Genomic DNA, 18090 nt, shown 5'->3' with positions numbered 1-18090 from the left:
TGACCTATCACCTTCATCTCCTCCCCCACTGACCTATTGTACTCTATGCTACTCTAGCCCACCCCCACCCTCCTCTAGCTTATCTCTCCACGCTTCAGGCTCTCTACCTTTATTCCTGATGAAGGGCTTTTGCCCGAAACATCGATTTTGCCTGTCCTCGGATGCTGCCTGAATTGCTGTGCTCTTCCAGCACCACTGATCCAGAACAAAGTATGTTTGTCAATGTGTCCTGGCAATCCAAGCAATCAATCAGGACTTAAGTTAAACAACAGGGCTTATTATCTAGCCAACACAAAGATCTGCAGTCACAATGAGAGTACAAAGAGAAGAACAACAGCATGAAAGGGTAAGCATGGAGACACAGGCACAAAGGCAAAGGCAAACAGACTGGAAGAAAAAAATGTTTTGAGGAGTAGAAATAAATAAACCAGGAAGAGGTCAGTTCTTCTGTTTGGCAGAAGAGGAGATAAGAGCTTTCCTTTTCCATGTGTGAGATTGGCTAAAACCTGGAAAGCAGTGTCAACAGCTCAGAAATACTCCAGCCAAGTGAATGCCCAGCCATGGCCAAACCATGAAACAGGATGGACTCAACGACCAAGAGGGATCACAGACCTGTGCCTTGCTGATAATACTCAAATGGATGAGACTCGACAATGAAAGTCGCTGTCAGTCTGGACTCCTTTATTTACGCAGAGTAGATCATAGTTGTGTTTCATGTAACTATGCGGTGCTACATTTGTGCGGTTCAATCTTTATTCAACCTCCAGTATTGGAGGTTGTGAAAGATATGCAGGTTTGGTGGATTGGCCATGCTAAATGGCCCAAAGTGTCCAGCGATGTGCAGGCAAGGTAGATTAGCTAATGGAAATGCAGCATTACAGGGCTAGGACTGGGTCTGAATAGGATGCTCCTCAGAGGCTTTGTGTGGACTGAATGGGTTGAAGCAGGTATTTAGAAATACTTAACATTTTCTTTTAAAAATCTGTTCTGTATTCTTGCAAGACTGTACTGGTTTATGAACAATCTTAAGTTACTGATAATGCAAATAGGAGTGGAAAATTGAACATCATGTCAATTCAGAAAACTAAACTCCCAGTGTAATTTGTATTTGGATGAATAATGATGGCCAAAGTTCAAACTTGTGCCACGCTCTACGGGACTGCACACCTTATATTTCCTTGGTCAGTGGAGCTAACATCCACTGGAAGTATACATCACTGACATTTACTTACTATCAAATACAAATAATTGATAATTAGATCATCAAACAGTATCAATTTTGTATCTGTTGTTTTTTTGGAGATCTAAGGGTATTCTGCAGATGTATGAGTTTAGTAGCAGGGAGATCTGGGAGTTCAATTCCATTGTATCGTGAAGGTTGCTGTACAGGTGGATAGAGTGGTCAAGAAGGCATCTGGTATGCTTCCCTTCATCAGGCGGGTACTGAGTATAACAGCTGGCAGGTCATGTTAAATTGTACACGATGTTGGTTCAGCTGCATTTATAATACTGTGTACAGTTCTGGTCGCCACATTACCAAAAGGATGTAGACGCTTTGGAGAGGGTGCAGAGAAGGTTTACAAGGATGTTTCCTGGTATGGAAGGTGTTAGCTATGAAGAGAGGTTGAGTAGGTAAGGTTTGTTTTCATTAGAAAAAAGGAGATTGAGGGGGGACCTGATTGAGGTCTATAAAATCATGAAGGGTGTAGACAGGGTAGATGGAGATAAGTTTTTTCCCCAGGCTGAAGGATTCAATGAGAGGTCACGCTTTCTCGGTGAGAGATGAAAAGTTTAAGGGGGATACACGTGGCAAGTACTTCATACAGAGGGTGGTAGGTGTCTAGAACGCGTTGCCAGCAGGGGTAGTAGAGGCAGGCACGGTAGATTCATTTAAGATGTGTCTGGACAGATGCATGTGCAGGTGGGGAGCAGAGGGATACAGATGCTTAGGAATTGGGCAACAGGTATAGACAGTAGATTTGGATCGCCTCAGGTTTGGAGGGCCAAAGGGCCTGTTCCAGGGCTGTAAATTTTCTTTGTTCTTTGTTCTAGCTAAAACAAATCAACTGAAAATTGGTCTGCATTGCTACTTTACCAGTGCTATTAAATTGACCCAGAAATAAAGACAAATGTGGACGTTGTATGGAAGAAGCATTCACTTAGGAGGGTAAATTTGATACATAACGGGCAAAACTAGAATATAAAGTGTTAAGAAAAACAATGGATTTTTAGGAAGTGTTTAAAACTGTTGTAACGTAAAGGAACAACTCTTCACATTACTGTTGAAACTCAAAAATAACACAACTGACAGTAGAGATAATAATTGATTCATGCATTCATTCCGTTCTACATAACTGGCCTATTTTAATATGCATGTCACATAAAATGATGGAAAGCCACATTAGAAAACTGAATAAACAGATAAATGGCAACATCCATCATACAGCAAATTATTCTACGAATTGGATGAGTTAGAAATAACAGCTGGCAAATGTCTTCTTAATTTGATTTCTGGATAATACAATCACATCAACACAATTAAAATGTCCTTACTCCCTCCATCTTGTGCCTGGGATTGGTAATCTTACCTGACCTCTCCAGTGTCCTCTGTCACCAGGACATCGGTCTTGCAGCTCGCTAATGGCCTGATGGACAGCTCCACTGGAGGCACAACAAAACTTTTACTAACTGGCAGCCATAAACCTTGACCCAGACTGTAGGTAGATCTATAAAGAGAAAGAAGCAACAATAAATATAGAGAGCGGAAAATTGGATTGAACTCTGATTTGGATGGGGGCAGTCACTGTGAGGGAATACCCTTCATACATTACTTGCGATCCTGCAAATACACTGTCTGATGATTGAACAGAACAGACACATAACATGTTGTCAAATGACTGTAGCTCTGAGTAAGAGTTGAGAAATCATGAGAGCTTAGCACAAGTCGAAGTTAGCCAGCATTAACTAAAGGGGAAGTGCATTACAGATAGCTTTTGGCCTGAGAAGAAATGGAAAATGCATTAAGTAGCAGAGAACAGGGTGCTACTGTTCGCATTGCACTGCAGGCCTTTTTTGAGGACATGAAGACAATGAGAGATGTTGCAAGGGGCCAGGGCATGCAGACAAATATTGCAAAGATGTTGCGATCAGATAGTTGCAGCATCCATTGCGAGGGTTTTATTGGAAAATGTTCACACAAATATGTAAGAATGCATCTTCAAGTGCCATATTCTGCCAACTACATCAAAAGCCTCACTCACGGTGCATCAAACCTATCATTTGATTTATTTTGGCAAGGCTTCGACTCGCACATTTTCAACCAACCAATCAGGATGGCCATATTACCCGAACACATTCACACATACTGACATTCTTCAATCTTGTTCTTGCATCCCACTGCAAAAATGTGTAAAAGTCAAATTGCCATGGTCTCATCTGACAATAGGGATGCTCTCTCATTAGAGATCATTGGTGGTGACTTAACCTGAGGGTCACCACATCTCAAGTTAAGTGGAGAGGTTGAGAAGGAGAGCCCTTCATGGTAACCTCAGCCGGAATTGAACCTGCTGTTGGTGTTACTCTGCATCACAAACTGACTGTCCAGCCAACCGAACAAACTGACCTCCCATAATTGTGTAAGGATACACAGTAATCTTACATTTGTGCCTTTCCCTTTCAGATAGCTATGAACTGTAGACCAAAACTGCAAGAGGTGGAATAAGGTGAATTTTCACTCTTTCTCACACTCAGACATCAACTCTGATATTGACTGTTTTGGATTCAATTCTGGATCCTACTTAGATACTTCCTGCGGCAACTTATGGCCTTTTGCCACAAAAGAGTGAGTATAGTCTGACACTGATAGGCTCCTGCACAACAAAACACATTGACAGGCTTTAAAATCTTGACAGCAGTTTCAATGAGCGTAGAGGTGTTTGACACAGGTAAATGTGCAGAGCTTGAAATCCATCTTTTCCAGGATCGAAGTATTGGCCAGCCCATCTAGTCTCAGTTTCCACCACAATACAAACACAAGCCACCAAGTCTCAGGAAACTGCCATGATAATGATCCTGCATGACCAGCTTGCTGCCAGTGTACTTGATATACTCTGGCAGGTGAGCCTCCTCTAAAGCTCTTACTGAAATGGTAGTCTCGTCCAGTCACCACCAGAAGTGTGCACACATACTGAAGCTCACACACTTTGCCATCCCTGAACTGGAAAACCATGGGTCAATGAGGCAAATGTCATGGAGGTGTTGTCAGGTTAAACCTTCAATAACTTCCCAAGTGCTTCCCAAACATGGAACTATTTACAGGTAAATAGACGCATTTTAGACATAACAAGGTATTGCGAACTATGAGGAAAGCTTGATTTTAATTGGCATTGTTGGCGCATGGAAGAATATTGACCACGACACCACAAAAATTCTTCTTGAATAGAATCGTAGGATGTTCAACATTCAGCTGAGCCACCAGTATAAAATAAACAATGGTCCTTGGCTTGATATACCATCAACAATGCAACACCCCCTCTTCATGCTCCAATATATTAATCCAGCATTTGTGCTCCAACATCTGAGGTCAATCTTTCTTGTGACAGAGTCTACATTGAAACATTTCAAAGAAAGACACTTGATCAATTGAAATATATTTTTTAAAAATCTCCTTTAGGTTCCAGGGATGGGACACTTCAGTTATGAGGAGAGATTAAGATAGGAAGGTTAAGAGGAGATCTGATAGAGTTTTCAAAACCATGAACAGGCTTGATAAGTAGATAGGGTGAAACTGCTCCAGCTCCATAAAAGGAATAAGAATGAGAGTGCATAAATTTAAAGTGACTTGTAAAAGAAGCAAGCGGTTAATTCATAGAATCCTTACAGGGTGGAAACAGACAATTCAGCCAACCACCCCAATTCACCCCCCACCCTATCCCTGTAACCCTACATTTCCCATGGCTAATCCACCTAACCTGCATATCCCTGGACACTACAGACAATTTAGCATGACCAAACCACCTAACCTATATATCATCAAGCTGTAGGAGGAAACCAGAGCACCCAGAGGAAACCCATGCAAACACAGGGAGAACATGAAAACTCCACACAGACAGTCGCCCGAGACTGGAATTGAACCCAGGTCACTGAAGCTGTGAGGTACCAGCGCTAATCACTCAGCCACCACACCACCTCTGAAAAAAACAAAGCTTTTTCAATCAGCAAGTAGTTACAGTATGGACGTGTGGTGAAGGCAGGTTCAGCTGAAGCAGTTAAGAGGGCATTGGACACTTATTTGGGTAAAAAAGAATGTACGATTGTATGAGGAAAAAGCAGGAGATTGGCATTAGGTAACAATGCTCATTTGAAGGACAGATGCAGGGATAATGGACCAAATCGGGTGATTTTACAGCAATTCTGAGATTCAATGAAAAGCCTGAATTCTATTTGCATAAATTCAATCTTATCAATGACTGTTCAGAATGGAAGAAGAAACAGAGTCAAGAAAATTGACCAAGACTTAGAGTGACTTCATATGTCATTCCTCTTTGAAATACGTCAATCTAATTTCATTTGATCTTTGAAGACTTTCATCACAAAACATAAGCACTTGCAGACAGTAAATGACATTCAAAGGTTTCTGTTTTCAATTCAGAAACACATCAAATAAAGGTTGAACTTCTTTTGAAGTACCACATTACTTCATGTACAAATTTTAATAACACTTGGAAAGACAACATCCAGCTTTCAAAAACTTAAGTTTCCAGAACAGTAATTCCTTTCATGTGAACACTAGTCAGAGTTTTTGGGGAACAGTCTGAAGAATTTTCCATTTGCACAATCTAATCAGATTTATTAACTCCTTTTTTTAAAACTTGCAACTGTCCAGTGTTGGAATATGTGCTACCGCGTAAGAAGTGTGTAAATATGACATTCACACCCAATTCTGATCGAGTATTCCCAACCTTTTGAGGGCAACTCAGTGTGGCCAATAAAGGTCTGTCTTTGTAGAAATGCCCATATCTTAAGAATTATTAATGAAAATAAAACTGGAGAAGTGTTAAATTTATCATAGTTGTGGGTATGTTTTCCGAGCTGGGAAGTTGATTTGCAGACGTTTTGTCCCCTGTCTAGGTGACATCTTCAGTGTTTTGGAGCCTCCTGCAAAGCAATGCTGTACTGTGTCTCCTGGGATTTATTTGTTTCCATTCCTGCGGCTACCGGTTGCGGGTTCCAGTTGGCCGTTGTAGTGGCAGGGTCTAGGTCAATGTGCTTGTTGATAGGGTTTGTGGATGAGTACCATGCTTCTAGGAATTCTCTGGCTGTCCCCTGTTTAGCTTGCCCTATGATTGTTGTGTTATCCCAGTCGGATTTGTGGTCCTTGTCATCTATGTGTCCTCAAGAAAGCTGGTTATGGCATTTAGTGGCTGCAGAGGTCTTCTCCTCTTCATCGGTCGGAAATGCTGCAGCCCTTTTAAACAGGGTCCTAATGCAATCCTAATCCTCTACAGAGTCTTCATCATGAACGGATAGCCCCGCAACTTGATCCGCAGATGCCTAACAGACAAACAATGCGATGAGAACATGCCAAAACCTAACTCACTAGCCATGCTACCTTATATAAAAAACATTTCAGAACTAATCGCCAGTCTTCTTCGCCCACTGGGATTCATGACAGCTCATAAACTGACAGGCACACTCAGACAGCAACTCACCAGGACAAAACACCCTACATCCATCATGTATAGGACAAACATGATTTCCAAGATTCCATGTAAAGAGTGCACAAAACACTTATTGGACAAACAGGCAGACAACTAGCAATCCACATCCATGACCACCAACTCACCACTAAATGCCATGACCAGCTGTCCCTAGTAGTCATACAAACAGATGACAAGGACCACAAATTTGACTGGGACAGCACAATGATCAGAGGACAAGCTAAACAGAGGACAGTCAGAGCATTTCTAGAAGCATGGCATTCATCCACATACTCCATCAACAAACACATTGACGTGGACCCAATATACCAGCCAATAGGCGGCACAGTGGCTCAGTGGTTAGCACTGCTGCCACACAGCACCATGGACCTGGGTTTGATTCCAGCCTCAGGCAACTCTCTGTGTGGAGTTTGCATATTCTCCCCATGTCTGTGTGGGTTTCCTCTGGGTGCTCGGTTTCCTCCCATGGTCCAAAGCTGTGCAGGTTGGGTGAACTGGCCATGCTAAATTGTCCATAGCGTTCAGGGATGTATAGGTTAGGTGCATTAGAGTCGAGAGTGTGGTGCTGGAAAAGCACAGCAAGTCAGGCAGCATCCAAGGAGCAGGAAAATTGACATTTTGGGCAAAAGCCCTTCATCAGGAATGCAGGTTAGGTGCATTAGTCAGAGGAAATGTAGGGTAATGGGTCTGGGTGGGATACTCTTGAAGAGGCGGTGTGAACTTGTTGGCCGAAGGGCCTGTTTCCACACTGTAGGAATTCTAATTCTACTACAACGAGCAACCAGGAGCAGCAGGAATGGACCCAAATAAATTCCAGAAGACACAGCACAGCACCATTTCACAGGAGGCTCCGAAGCACTTAAGATGTCAGATAGACAGGGGATGAAAACCTTTGCAAATCAACTTCCCAGCTCGGCGAACATAACTACAATGACAACAACCAGCACCTGAGCTACAAATGTTCATGCAAACTTTGTGAAATGTGTCCCCCAGCTCCAGCTAATTACAGTAATGCTGGGCTGTAGCTGCAAGTTGAGAGATACAGAAAGTAATATCTTTCTCCCCAACACTCTCCAGTTCATATGAACACCTGCAATGTCTCCACAAAATTCACCATCTCAATTCTGTAGCACTCAAACAATTCTCCAAAAGACTGTCAATGTGCAATTTCTGCCTAGTTTTTCACACAGATTTGAAAAATGAAGTTTTTAGAAATAATTATGTGATTTAAAAATGTTATTTATTGGTAATACAAATCAAAAAATAAAATAGCCTCAACTGATCTAAAACTTTATCTATTTATATCATGTGGACCTTAAAATGACAAGACATGGTAGGCAATACATTATACCAGTTAAATAATGAGTTTTGTGCTAAAATACCACTGTGTATACAATGTACTGTGCCCTCTGTCTAACTGTGACTAGCAGTTTAGGGGATCCACTATGTTATTAGCAGTGAACTAAACAATGACTAAGTATAAACATGGGATATGGTCAATAACAAGTGTTTTGCAGACGTTTAACTTCACAAGTGTCTAATCACACTGAGGAGTCAAGCTGGATTTCAACTCTTGTCACTAAAACAGCTGGAACAGGTGAAAACATTTGAATGCTAACCACAGTGTAACCTCAGCTTTCCTTTTTCGTCTGGCGCAGATGTGTCATTGTTGAAGAGTTATCTGCTTCATTGTGAAGGATCGTACAGCTGCATTTACTCCTCTCTGGACTGCATGGGGTGAACACCATCTGCTTCTCCTTGTGTCATAATTTGTTTCATTAATTGGTATGCAAGTGAAGAGCTGGTGAGTGGGTTATAGAGAGAGAAAAAAATAGATAGCGCGTTTTGAGTCATTGAGGTAAAAGTGAAATCCGTATTCAATCGCCTGTGAGAGGAGTGACCAATACTCAAAATTTACATTTAAGTAGCTGGAAGCCCACAAAACAGCGTTATTAATGTTGACCAAATACAGACTACAAATTGGCTACAGTTTATCAGATAGAACTCTTGTAGCACAGTTTTACAATCTTACTGTTGAATTAAAAACATGAATTCAACCTGCTCCAAAGGTACATCAGAACACATTGAACCACCATCTGCCATTCTGAAGACTTTGCTTACCAAATCAATTCGCCTCAAGACATACAAACTGTCATTAGACTGTCAACTGCGAGCAAAATCAAAGGACATTCATTAAGATGCTTTTATTGATTCAAAATATGTACAATACTTGTCTTTCGAGGGATCTTGTTCTGTAATTGTTGTCTCTCTGAGTGAGGAAGCCTGGGTTCAAGTCCCACATGCGGCAGAGGTATGTCATAATATCTCTGAACAGGTTGATTAGAAAACAAATCCATCAGATTAATCTGAAATTGCATTTATATCATAATTTGTAAATTTTTAAACTGAAAGGTTAAATTTACTCAGCAGGTCTGGCAGCATCTGTGGAGAGAAGGCAGTGTTTATGTTTCGGGTTGAGAAATCATTCCACAGAATTGGTTCTGAGAAAGGTTACCTGACCCAAAACATTAACACTCTGATTTCTCTCCACAGATGCTGCCAGACCTTTTCCAGCGATTTCTGTTTTTGTTTCTGATTCACAGCACCCACAGTTCTTTCAGTTTTTATTTATGTTAAATATACTTCTTCCCACATAAAATTTCCTTTCTGAAACAGAGGGAAGGTTGGACTGCCACATTCCTGATAAGTCTAAAACCACAGAGACTAAAAGAGCGAGGTAGAAGGTAACTGACAGCAACATCTCAATTTGATGGCATTTCTTCTCTCCAGATGATTGATCATTTTCCCACTCCAGGCCTTCAGACTGTCATTATGCACATGCAAGGAAGCTTTAGAGCTGCAATCTGTACAGCAGTCAAAGGCAACATACAGCATCAGCAGGCACACTTTATTCTCTATGTCATATTCTCAGGCTGAATTTAGTACTGGTCTTCTGATGAAACAAACTGGTTGACTGGGCTCTGGAGTGATGGGAAGACCTGTGCATGACTGAGCACATGTTTCAGATGGCCCCTTTGTTGCTGAGAGAAAACAAATTAAAGCAGCCTAGCTAACCTCTGTCTGCATACAGAACTCTATTCTATTTAACATCTGTCATATTTTAGACATGACACATCTAAACAATCAGAAGCCTTTAACAGAGGAATTTGGTTCATATTTGTTTAGCACCATCTGCCATTCTGAAGACTTTGCTTACCAAAATCAATTTGTCTCAAGACATACAAACTGTCATTACACTGTCTACTCGGAGCAAAATCATAGGACATTCATTAAAATGTTTTTAAAAATAATAGGCACTGTCTGATGAGGGTCTAAGCAATGTGGACTCGGGTGAGAAATCCAGTCAGACACATTTTGTTGTAGAGAGCATCTGGCTCAATTTTTGATGTATTTTGCAATGGTGTGATGAGTTTCTCACCAGGCAGAATGGCCAACTCAGGGGAATTATTGCTTATTAAGTGCTTTGTTGACAGCCCAACTCACTTCATTAATATTCAACTCCCTTTCTTACCAGATTTATCAAGTGGCCTAGATGTTGACGAAACTCGAAACAGAAACCAGAGTAGATACCTAGCACATTTATCTCATTGCTTGCTTTGAACGACCTCCACGTTGGGTATGAGTAAATTGCATCTCCACAGACACCAGGCATAAGCACACCCTCACCTGTCATGTGCCAACCCTTCATAACCATCTTGACACTTCCACAATACATTTACAGGTCATTTAGCAAGCAGGGAATCACACAGCAAGGCACTCCAGCAAGGAGAATTGCAAGGCTGCAGCATGCAATCTTTCTGCAAATGACAGGCAACCAGCTCAAATATCAAAATGTTTCTGGGTCATGTACAGCAGACGTAAAAGGTAAAATAAAGATTCTCCTATTCTGCTCCAGCAACACATTTTAATCATAGACTCTGACAAGCACTGTGTTACTGCAGAAGCATAACACTTTCCACTACAATTCTCCACATATTTTCCGACAGTGTGACTTTAAGGTGGCACAGTGGTGAGTACTGTTGCCTCACAGCACGAAGGATCTGGGTTCAATTACAGCCTCAGGCAACTGTTTGTGTGGAGTTTGCACAATCTCCCAGTGTCTACACGGGTTTCCTCCCGGTTCCTCCCACAATCCAAAGATGTGAGGTTAAGGTAGATTGGCTGTGCTAAATTGCCCATAGTGTCCAGGGGATGTGCAGGCTCAATGGATTAGTCATGTTGTGTGTCCGGGTGTGATGCTCTTCAGAGGGTCAGTGTGGACTAAATAGGCAGAATAGGCTACTTCCACTGCAGGGATTTTATCAGCAGTGTCGAGTTATAACTAGTTTTATGCATAAGTAACAAAACTCAGGATATACATAAAATGCAGATATATATAAAATTTCCTTGAATTCTATCCCAAAATGAAAACAAAAAATTCTTATACATATCTACTGATCCCGTGAAACAAGGAATTGCATTTAAATTGAATCTAAGATATGTTAAAGTGGTGTACTTTGATTTAAGTGAGCGATACAATAAGAGATTTGACAAGAATTGATTATCTAGAACCAATTAAACAGAAAACCTTTCTGAACTAATTTGTTTTGCAAAAGAAGGAAAAAAAAGTTAATGAAGCAAATTCACTTTTCTTTTACCTGAATATTTTTTCTGGTGCCTGATCCCCTGTCACAAGGTCATAACCTCTTTCCAATGTTGTATATGGCCATGGTCTGCAAAAAAAAATCAGTAACAATTACACACATGATAGGATATTACTCAATACCAAGACTGAATTGATTATTGCAAATATAATCACCGGACTAAGCATTGTACATTATCATGCGTTCAGATATTGGCACACTACTGAGCCATAAGGGAGAGTTCCTGCTGAATTATTCTTCTTGACAGGAAACTTGTCAGGGAGTCAGTCTGACTGAAATATTTGGCTTCTAATTGATAAAACAGCTTGCATCTGCTTAAGTTATTTTGAGGCATCTGATCCTGAGGTGAGTAGGGATGTGGTTTCTGGAAATCGGAGGGAAGGGACAACATGCAGTTGTGGGCTGGCCTTGGGGTTGAGGGGAATCATTCTCCTCCTGACCAACAAGCAGTGCTGTCAAAACACTTCATGCTGAACCTCCCTTGAGCTGCTTATGTTCCTGAAGCCTGGCAAAACTAGCGCTCCCCAATTATACTTGTCAAATGTCAGGATCCCAATTTCATAATAAGTAGACATTCATCTCCTAAAGCAGGCTCATTGTCTGTCTCCAGCCCATCTCAATCAAACAGGGAGGTTAGTGTGTTGGAGGCAGGTTGAGATTGGGTTTGAGGCTTAAACATTTTTATATCTCACACAATTCATCTACTTCTGACAGTCAAAATTAACCTGTCCTTTCAAATACCTGTCAGCAACATGTAGCCAACATGAAACCAGTTATCTGCTTTTGCATATGAAACAATTATCATGGGAACAAGTACAAGGTTAAAAATCGTGCACTCCATTGGCTTGCATTCTATAGTTGGAATCAGTTCCTGTCAATTGGTGACTTGAAGATTCAATAGAAAACAACAGAATATATGATGTCAGAATGTACAGGGCCATATCACTCCCTTTTTAATCTGATGTCAATGTATTCTTGCATTACATTAGGCTGCTTAATAATTAGCAGGAACCGTGGTTGATTTTTGTTTTGTTTTTCTCCTCCACGGTTGATGGTTTGATTGTCAGCAAAAACGGCAAGAAACAGAATGCAAACCCATGACCTTCAACTCTGCAGAGCATGTGGGAATTTTAATAAAGTGCTTCATCGAGTAAACCTTGCAGTAAACTGATCCATGCCAAGCAATGGTATTTCCTGATCCTTAACAAATGTTTTGACACACATTAAATGTCTCTTTCATACGTCATCACATTCCACTCAAAAGAAAACCGAGTGCACAAGATGATCCCTCCACTTTGAATAAGAATACTCAATGGGTCATGTCATTTCCAATTTCAGACTTTGACAGAAAAAGATTGTAAGTTCCATTTGGACCATATTCTATGAAGTAATGTGTTGAAAATACAATAAAAATGGGAAAAAAAAATGAAGAATAGGGTGGCACAGTGTCTCAGTGGTTAGCACTGCTGCCTCACAGCACCAGCAACCTGGGTTCAATTCCAGTCTTGGGTGACTGACTGTGTGGAGTTTATGCATTTTACCCGTGTCTGTGTGGGTTTCCTGCTGGTGCTCCGGTTTCCTCCCACAGTCCAAAGATGTGAAGGTTAGGTGAATTGGCTTTGCTAAATTGCCCATAGTGTTCAGGGATGTGTAGGTTAGGTGGATTGTCCATGCTAAAGTGTCATAGTGTGGAGAGATGCGTAGGCTAGGTGCATTTGTCAGGGGAAATGTAGAGTAGGGGAATGGATCTGAGTGGGATACTCTTTGGAAGGTCAGTTTCGACTTGTTGGGAGAAATGGCCTGTTTCCACACTGTAGGGATTCTATGAAGATAACATTTATGCTTTATAGCGGAACCCTGTGGTCCAATTGACAGACTCAGCATTTACCTTGTAACCAGTTATCTGCTTTTGCATTTGAAACATTTACCATGGGAGCAGTACAAGACTAAAAATCTTGCACTCCATTGGCTTGCATTCTGTAGTTGGAATCAGGTCCTGTCAATTGGTGACTTGAGGATTCAAGAGAAAACAACAGAAAAGTACAATCTCTTTTATTAAGAGTCAGGAACAAGGCACAGTAGCTTGACCATCCATTTAGTGATGGAATTCATAAAGAGGCACTGACATTCAATCCAGAAAATTCCACACTTAAAGCAGCCATCAGGTGCTGATTGGTCCTCCAGAGAGAACAAAAAGATGCGGACCAAAGAATCATATTAGAAGTCTATTTCAAAGAAAAACATTTCTATCTTGGTGGGCAGAAAGTGCTCAATTTAAAGGATTTGCTGGAAAAGTAAAGATTGAGATGCAAGGAGAGAGAATGGGCTGTTGTTGTTATGTCATATGCACGTGAGTTATTGAGTCCCAAACCCATGTCTCAACCCAGCTAACATCCACCCAATCCGACCAGAATCCAATGGAATGGTGGATCTCACTAATAAAGATTTTCCTGTTTTGCTCTAGAAATGCATTTTAATCACAGACTTTGACAAGCAAAGCTATAACATTTTCCACTGCAGATCTCAGTAAGAAAATGGATAACATTTTACAAAAATGATACCAGAACCCGAGTGCTCTTTGTGAGTTTGTCACTTCTTCCAGCAGATTAGATAGGGTGGACAGTGAGAGCCTTTTGCCTTGGATGGTGATGGCTAGCATGAGGGGACATAGCTTTAAATTGAGGGGTGATAGATATAGGATAGACGTCAATAGTAGTTTCTTTACTCAGAGTAGTAAGGGCGTGGAATGCCCTACCTGCAACATAGTGAACTTGCCAACATTAAGGTCATTGAGCAAACATGATAATGGAATAGCGTAGGTTAGATGGGCTTTATATTGCTTTCACAGGTCGGCACAACATTGAGGGGCGAAGGGCCTGTACTGCGTTGTAATGTTCTATGTTCTATGAATATATTACCAGTCCCATGGCATGACTGGGCATGGATTCTGATAATGTAAAGATTTTTAAAGGACTGTTCAGCAGTCAAATTCACTGGAAACGTATCAGAAACTATTGTTCCAAGAAAGCACAACCACAACTCACTCACATGCTGCATATTAGACTTACATTATGGCTGGGCTTGGGTTGTTTATCCTGGTTTCTTCCTTATCAGCATATTGAAATCAGAATGACTATCAATAAGGACAGAACAGGTTGAAATTCTTTGCTCAAAAAAAAAGAACAGGTAGCCATCGAAATGAAGAGGTTTGTTTGGTGGAAGTATCCTCTTTATGTTTAGATTACTTACAGTGTGGAAACAGGCCCTTCGGCCCAACAAGTCCACACCGACCCTCAAAAGAGCATCACACCCAGGCCCATTCCCCTACCTTTACCCAACACTACGGGCAATTTAACATGGCCAAATCACCTAACCTGCATATTTTTGGACTGTGGGAGGAAACCAGAGCACCCAGAGGAAACCCACGCAGACATGGGGAGACTATACAAACTCCACACAGACAGATGCCTGAGGTGGGAATTGAACTCGGGTTTCTGGCGCTGTGAGGCAGCAGTGCTAACCGCTGTGCCACCGTGCTGCCCATGGTTTAATCAGTGAGAAAATCCATAACCAGAGCTATTAAACATATCAGTAGAAAAAGATAAGGCTGAAGCATTCTTCAGCTGAAGTGCTGAGTGGATGATCCATTTTGGCTTCCAACTGTGGTCCCCAGAATCACAGAGACCAGTCTTCAGCCAATCCAATTCACCTCACACAATATCAAGAAGCAGTTGGAGGCACTGGATACTGCAAGATCTGTGGGCTATGACATCATTCTAGCAATAGTACTGATGTGTTGTGCTCCAAATCATGCTGCTCCCCAACCAAGCTCTTCCAGTACAGTCACAATACTGGCACCTACCTGACAATGTGGAAAATTGCCCAGGTATGTTCCTGTACTGAGAAAAATACTGCCCCATCGGTCTACTCTCGATCATCAGTAAAGTGATGGAAGGTGACATCAACAGTGCTATCTAGCAGCACCTGCTCAGTAATAACCTGCTCAGTGACGCCTAGTTTGGATTCCATCAGGGCCACTCAGCTCCTGACCGCACTACAACCTTGATTGAAGCACAGACAAAAGGGCTGAATTCCAGAGGTGAGGTGAGAGTGACAGCCCTTGACATCAAAATCTGCATTCAATCGATTGAGGCATCAAGGAGCCCAAGGAAAACTGGAATCAATGGGTATCAGGGAGCAAACTTTCCAGTGATTGGAGTCATACCTGGTACATAGGAAAATGGTTGTGGTTTTGGGAGATCAGTCATTTTAGCTCCAAAACATCTCTGCAGGAGTTTCTCAGGGTAATGTCCTGGGCTCAGCCATCTCTAGCTACTTCATCAATGGCGCTCCTACCATCACGAGATCAGAAGAGGGCATGTTTGCCAATGGTTCACAATGGTCAGCACCATTCACACCTCCTCAGATATTAAAGCTATCCTCGTTCAAATATAACAAGATCTGAACAAAATCCAGGCTTGGGCTGACAGGTGGCAACTAACATTAACACCAGACCAATGCCAACAATGGCCATCTGCAATAACAGACAATCCAACCATCTTCCCTCGACACTCAAAGGTGTTACTATCACTGAATCCCCTGCTATCAACAGCCTGGGGGTTAGCATGGATCAGAAACTCAATTGGATTTGCCTCATAAACACAATGTCTTCAACAGCAGGTCAGAGGCTAGGAATATTGTGACAAGTAGCTCATCTCCCTGCTCCCCAAAGCCTGTCCACCATCTACAAGGCACAAGTAAGGAGTGTGATGGAATACTACCCACTTGCCTAGATGTGTGCAGTTCCAAAAACACTCAAGAAAGTTGACACCATCCTGGACAAAGCAGCCCACTTATATGACACCACATCCACAAACATCTAATCCCTCCACCACCAACTCTCAGGAGCAGCAGTGTGCATTATCTACAAGATGCACTGCAGAAATTGAACAAAAATCCCTTAGACTGCACCTTCCAAACTCATGTCCATTTCCATTAAGAAGTGGAGGGGAGCAAATACATGAGCACATCACGCCCTGCATTTCCCCTCCACACCACTCACCATGCAGACTTGGAAATATATCACCGTTCATTCACTGTCGCCTGGTCAAAATCCTGGAAGTCCCCCTCTAGGGAAGTTGGATTAACTTACAGCATATGGACTGCTGTGGTTCAAAAAGGCAGGTCACCACCACCTTCTCAAGGACAACTACGGTCAGGCAATAAATGCCAATCCAGTCAACGACACCCACATCCCACGAATGAATATAACATGACAAATATTATTGCTGTTAAATCTAATAATAAATGCAGGAGAAATGAGAAACTTTTTCCTTTTAAACTGGTTCAGATGAATAGCACAGATGTGTTCAATATGAAGCTGAAGTTCATGAAGAAGCAAGAAACAGAAAGACATCAAGAAATATTGAGGCATGTTTACACAGACCATCAACATCAACATAGTCCTCTCCTAGATGATCTATTTCTGTGCTGTAAAATTCTACATAATTTGTATGTGATTTCTATGCCAAAGAAGGCTTTAGGGACCTGGCAGCTGACTTCGAATTGACAGGAGAGTAATGCAGGATAAGTAAATGTCCAGGTGTACCAAACAACATCATAAATAACAGCATCAGTTAGCAAACTACTGAGTCTGTTCCTCAGGTATCACTCTCTACACACCTGTGTTTGTACTGGTTACAGGTATATGAGGAGCAGACTAAATATTATGCTAACCGTTGCTGTTGTTTATGATGCAAGGAATTACCTGGCAAAATTCCACTTAAAAAATGCACACGTTGTAATGAACTGGACATGCTTCCCTTGTATACCATGTAACATACAATAGATACATGTTGGTTTTCATTTACCGAACTAACCCTTCATTTTGTCCCCAGTCACTTCTCACGCAAAGATGTTTATGAATGGGATCTGGAGAGTAACCATCATGACAGCCACATTCACCTGAAGAAAAAGACAAAAAGGAAAGATTTAAAAAACGTTCAGGTGTGAACACCTGCAGGAAAGTTTGACGTTAGCAATCACTGCTCATGCCCTTCATATTGAAACATCCCAATCATGAAAAATCAATTTTAGTCAATCTCTACAAGTCAGTTCTCACCTTGATTTACATTAAGGTTTAACATCACTATGTATTTACTGTGTCACCTCTTTAATTAATTTGTGTATCTGCATTTTTTTTTAATTCTTGCCACACCAATGCAATTCTGTACATTTTTTCAACTGTTTCCCATTTCAATTCAATCCCCAGCCATTAACCCATTCATGATGAGACTGAATATTCAAGGACCTATTTACAGCAGGATACAAATAGAGTCATTTGTGAGCTTTAATTGTTATAAATGCTAACTCTCCAACACTTTCCAGATAATGAAACATGCCAGTATTTCCCGCAGGCATAGAGTAAAGTGATGGATCACAGCACCCAGAATGTAAGCCAGCAATTTTACCCAGTGATTAAGACAGTCTTAGATTCTAAGCAGGCCTCAAATTAGAATCTGGTTTCTGACTGAACACTGGTACTATCTGAAACTCAGTTAGACTCTGAAGTGTGAAATGAACCTGCAGGTGAACAATGCCAGAATACAGCTGACTGCCTTGAAAATGAACTGTCACCCTGAGAATAGCACAGTCCCATCACACCAGTGTGACATTTATACACCTGAACTCTCTCTCAATTGGTATCT

General features: G+C 41.4%; 1 protein-coding gene across 2 annotated transcripts in view; it reads right to left on the bottom strand.

Moving 5' to 3' along the window:
- Positions 1–18090, bottom strand: part of LOC122564758 (astrotactin-2-like) — a 1559828-nt gene that overhangs the window by 838625 nt on the left and 703113 nt on the right. Inside the window, exons 9-11 of one of the 2 annotated variants that reach the window (XM_043719930.1) lie at positions 17263–17347; positions 11378–11452; positions 2589–2726 (exon numbers count right to left, since the gene is read on the bottom strand). In XM_043719930.1, coding sequence (XP_043575865.1) covers positions 2589–2726; positions 11378–11452; positions 17263–17347 — 298 coding nt within the window. Of the gene's footprint in view, positions 1–2588; positions 2727–11377; positions 11453–17253; positions 17348–18090 lie in introns of both variants that reach the window. The other variant, XM_043719929.1, reaches the window with a different exon arrangement.

This window comes from Chiloscyllium plagiosum, chromosome 30 (assembly GCF_004010195.1).
Source record: "Chiloscyllium plagiosum isolate BGI_BamShark_2017 chromosome 30, ASM401019v2, whole genome shotgun sequence".
NCBI lineage: Eukaryota > Metazoa > Chordata > Chondrichthyes > Orectolobiformes > Hemiscylliidae > Chiloscyllium > Chiloscyllium plagiosum.
This window is presented reverse-complemented; position numbering and strand designations above follow the sequence as displayed.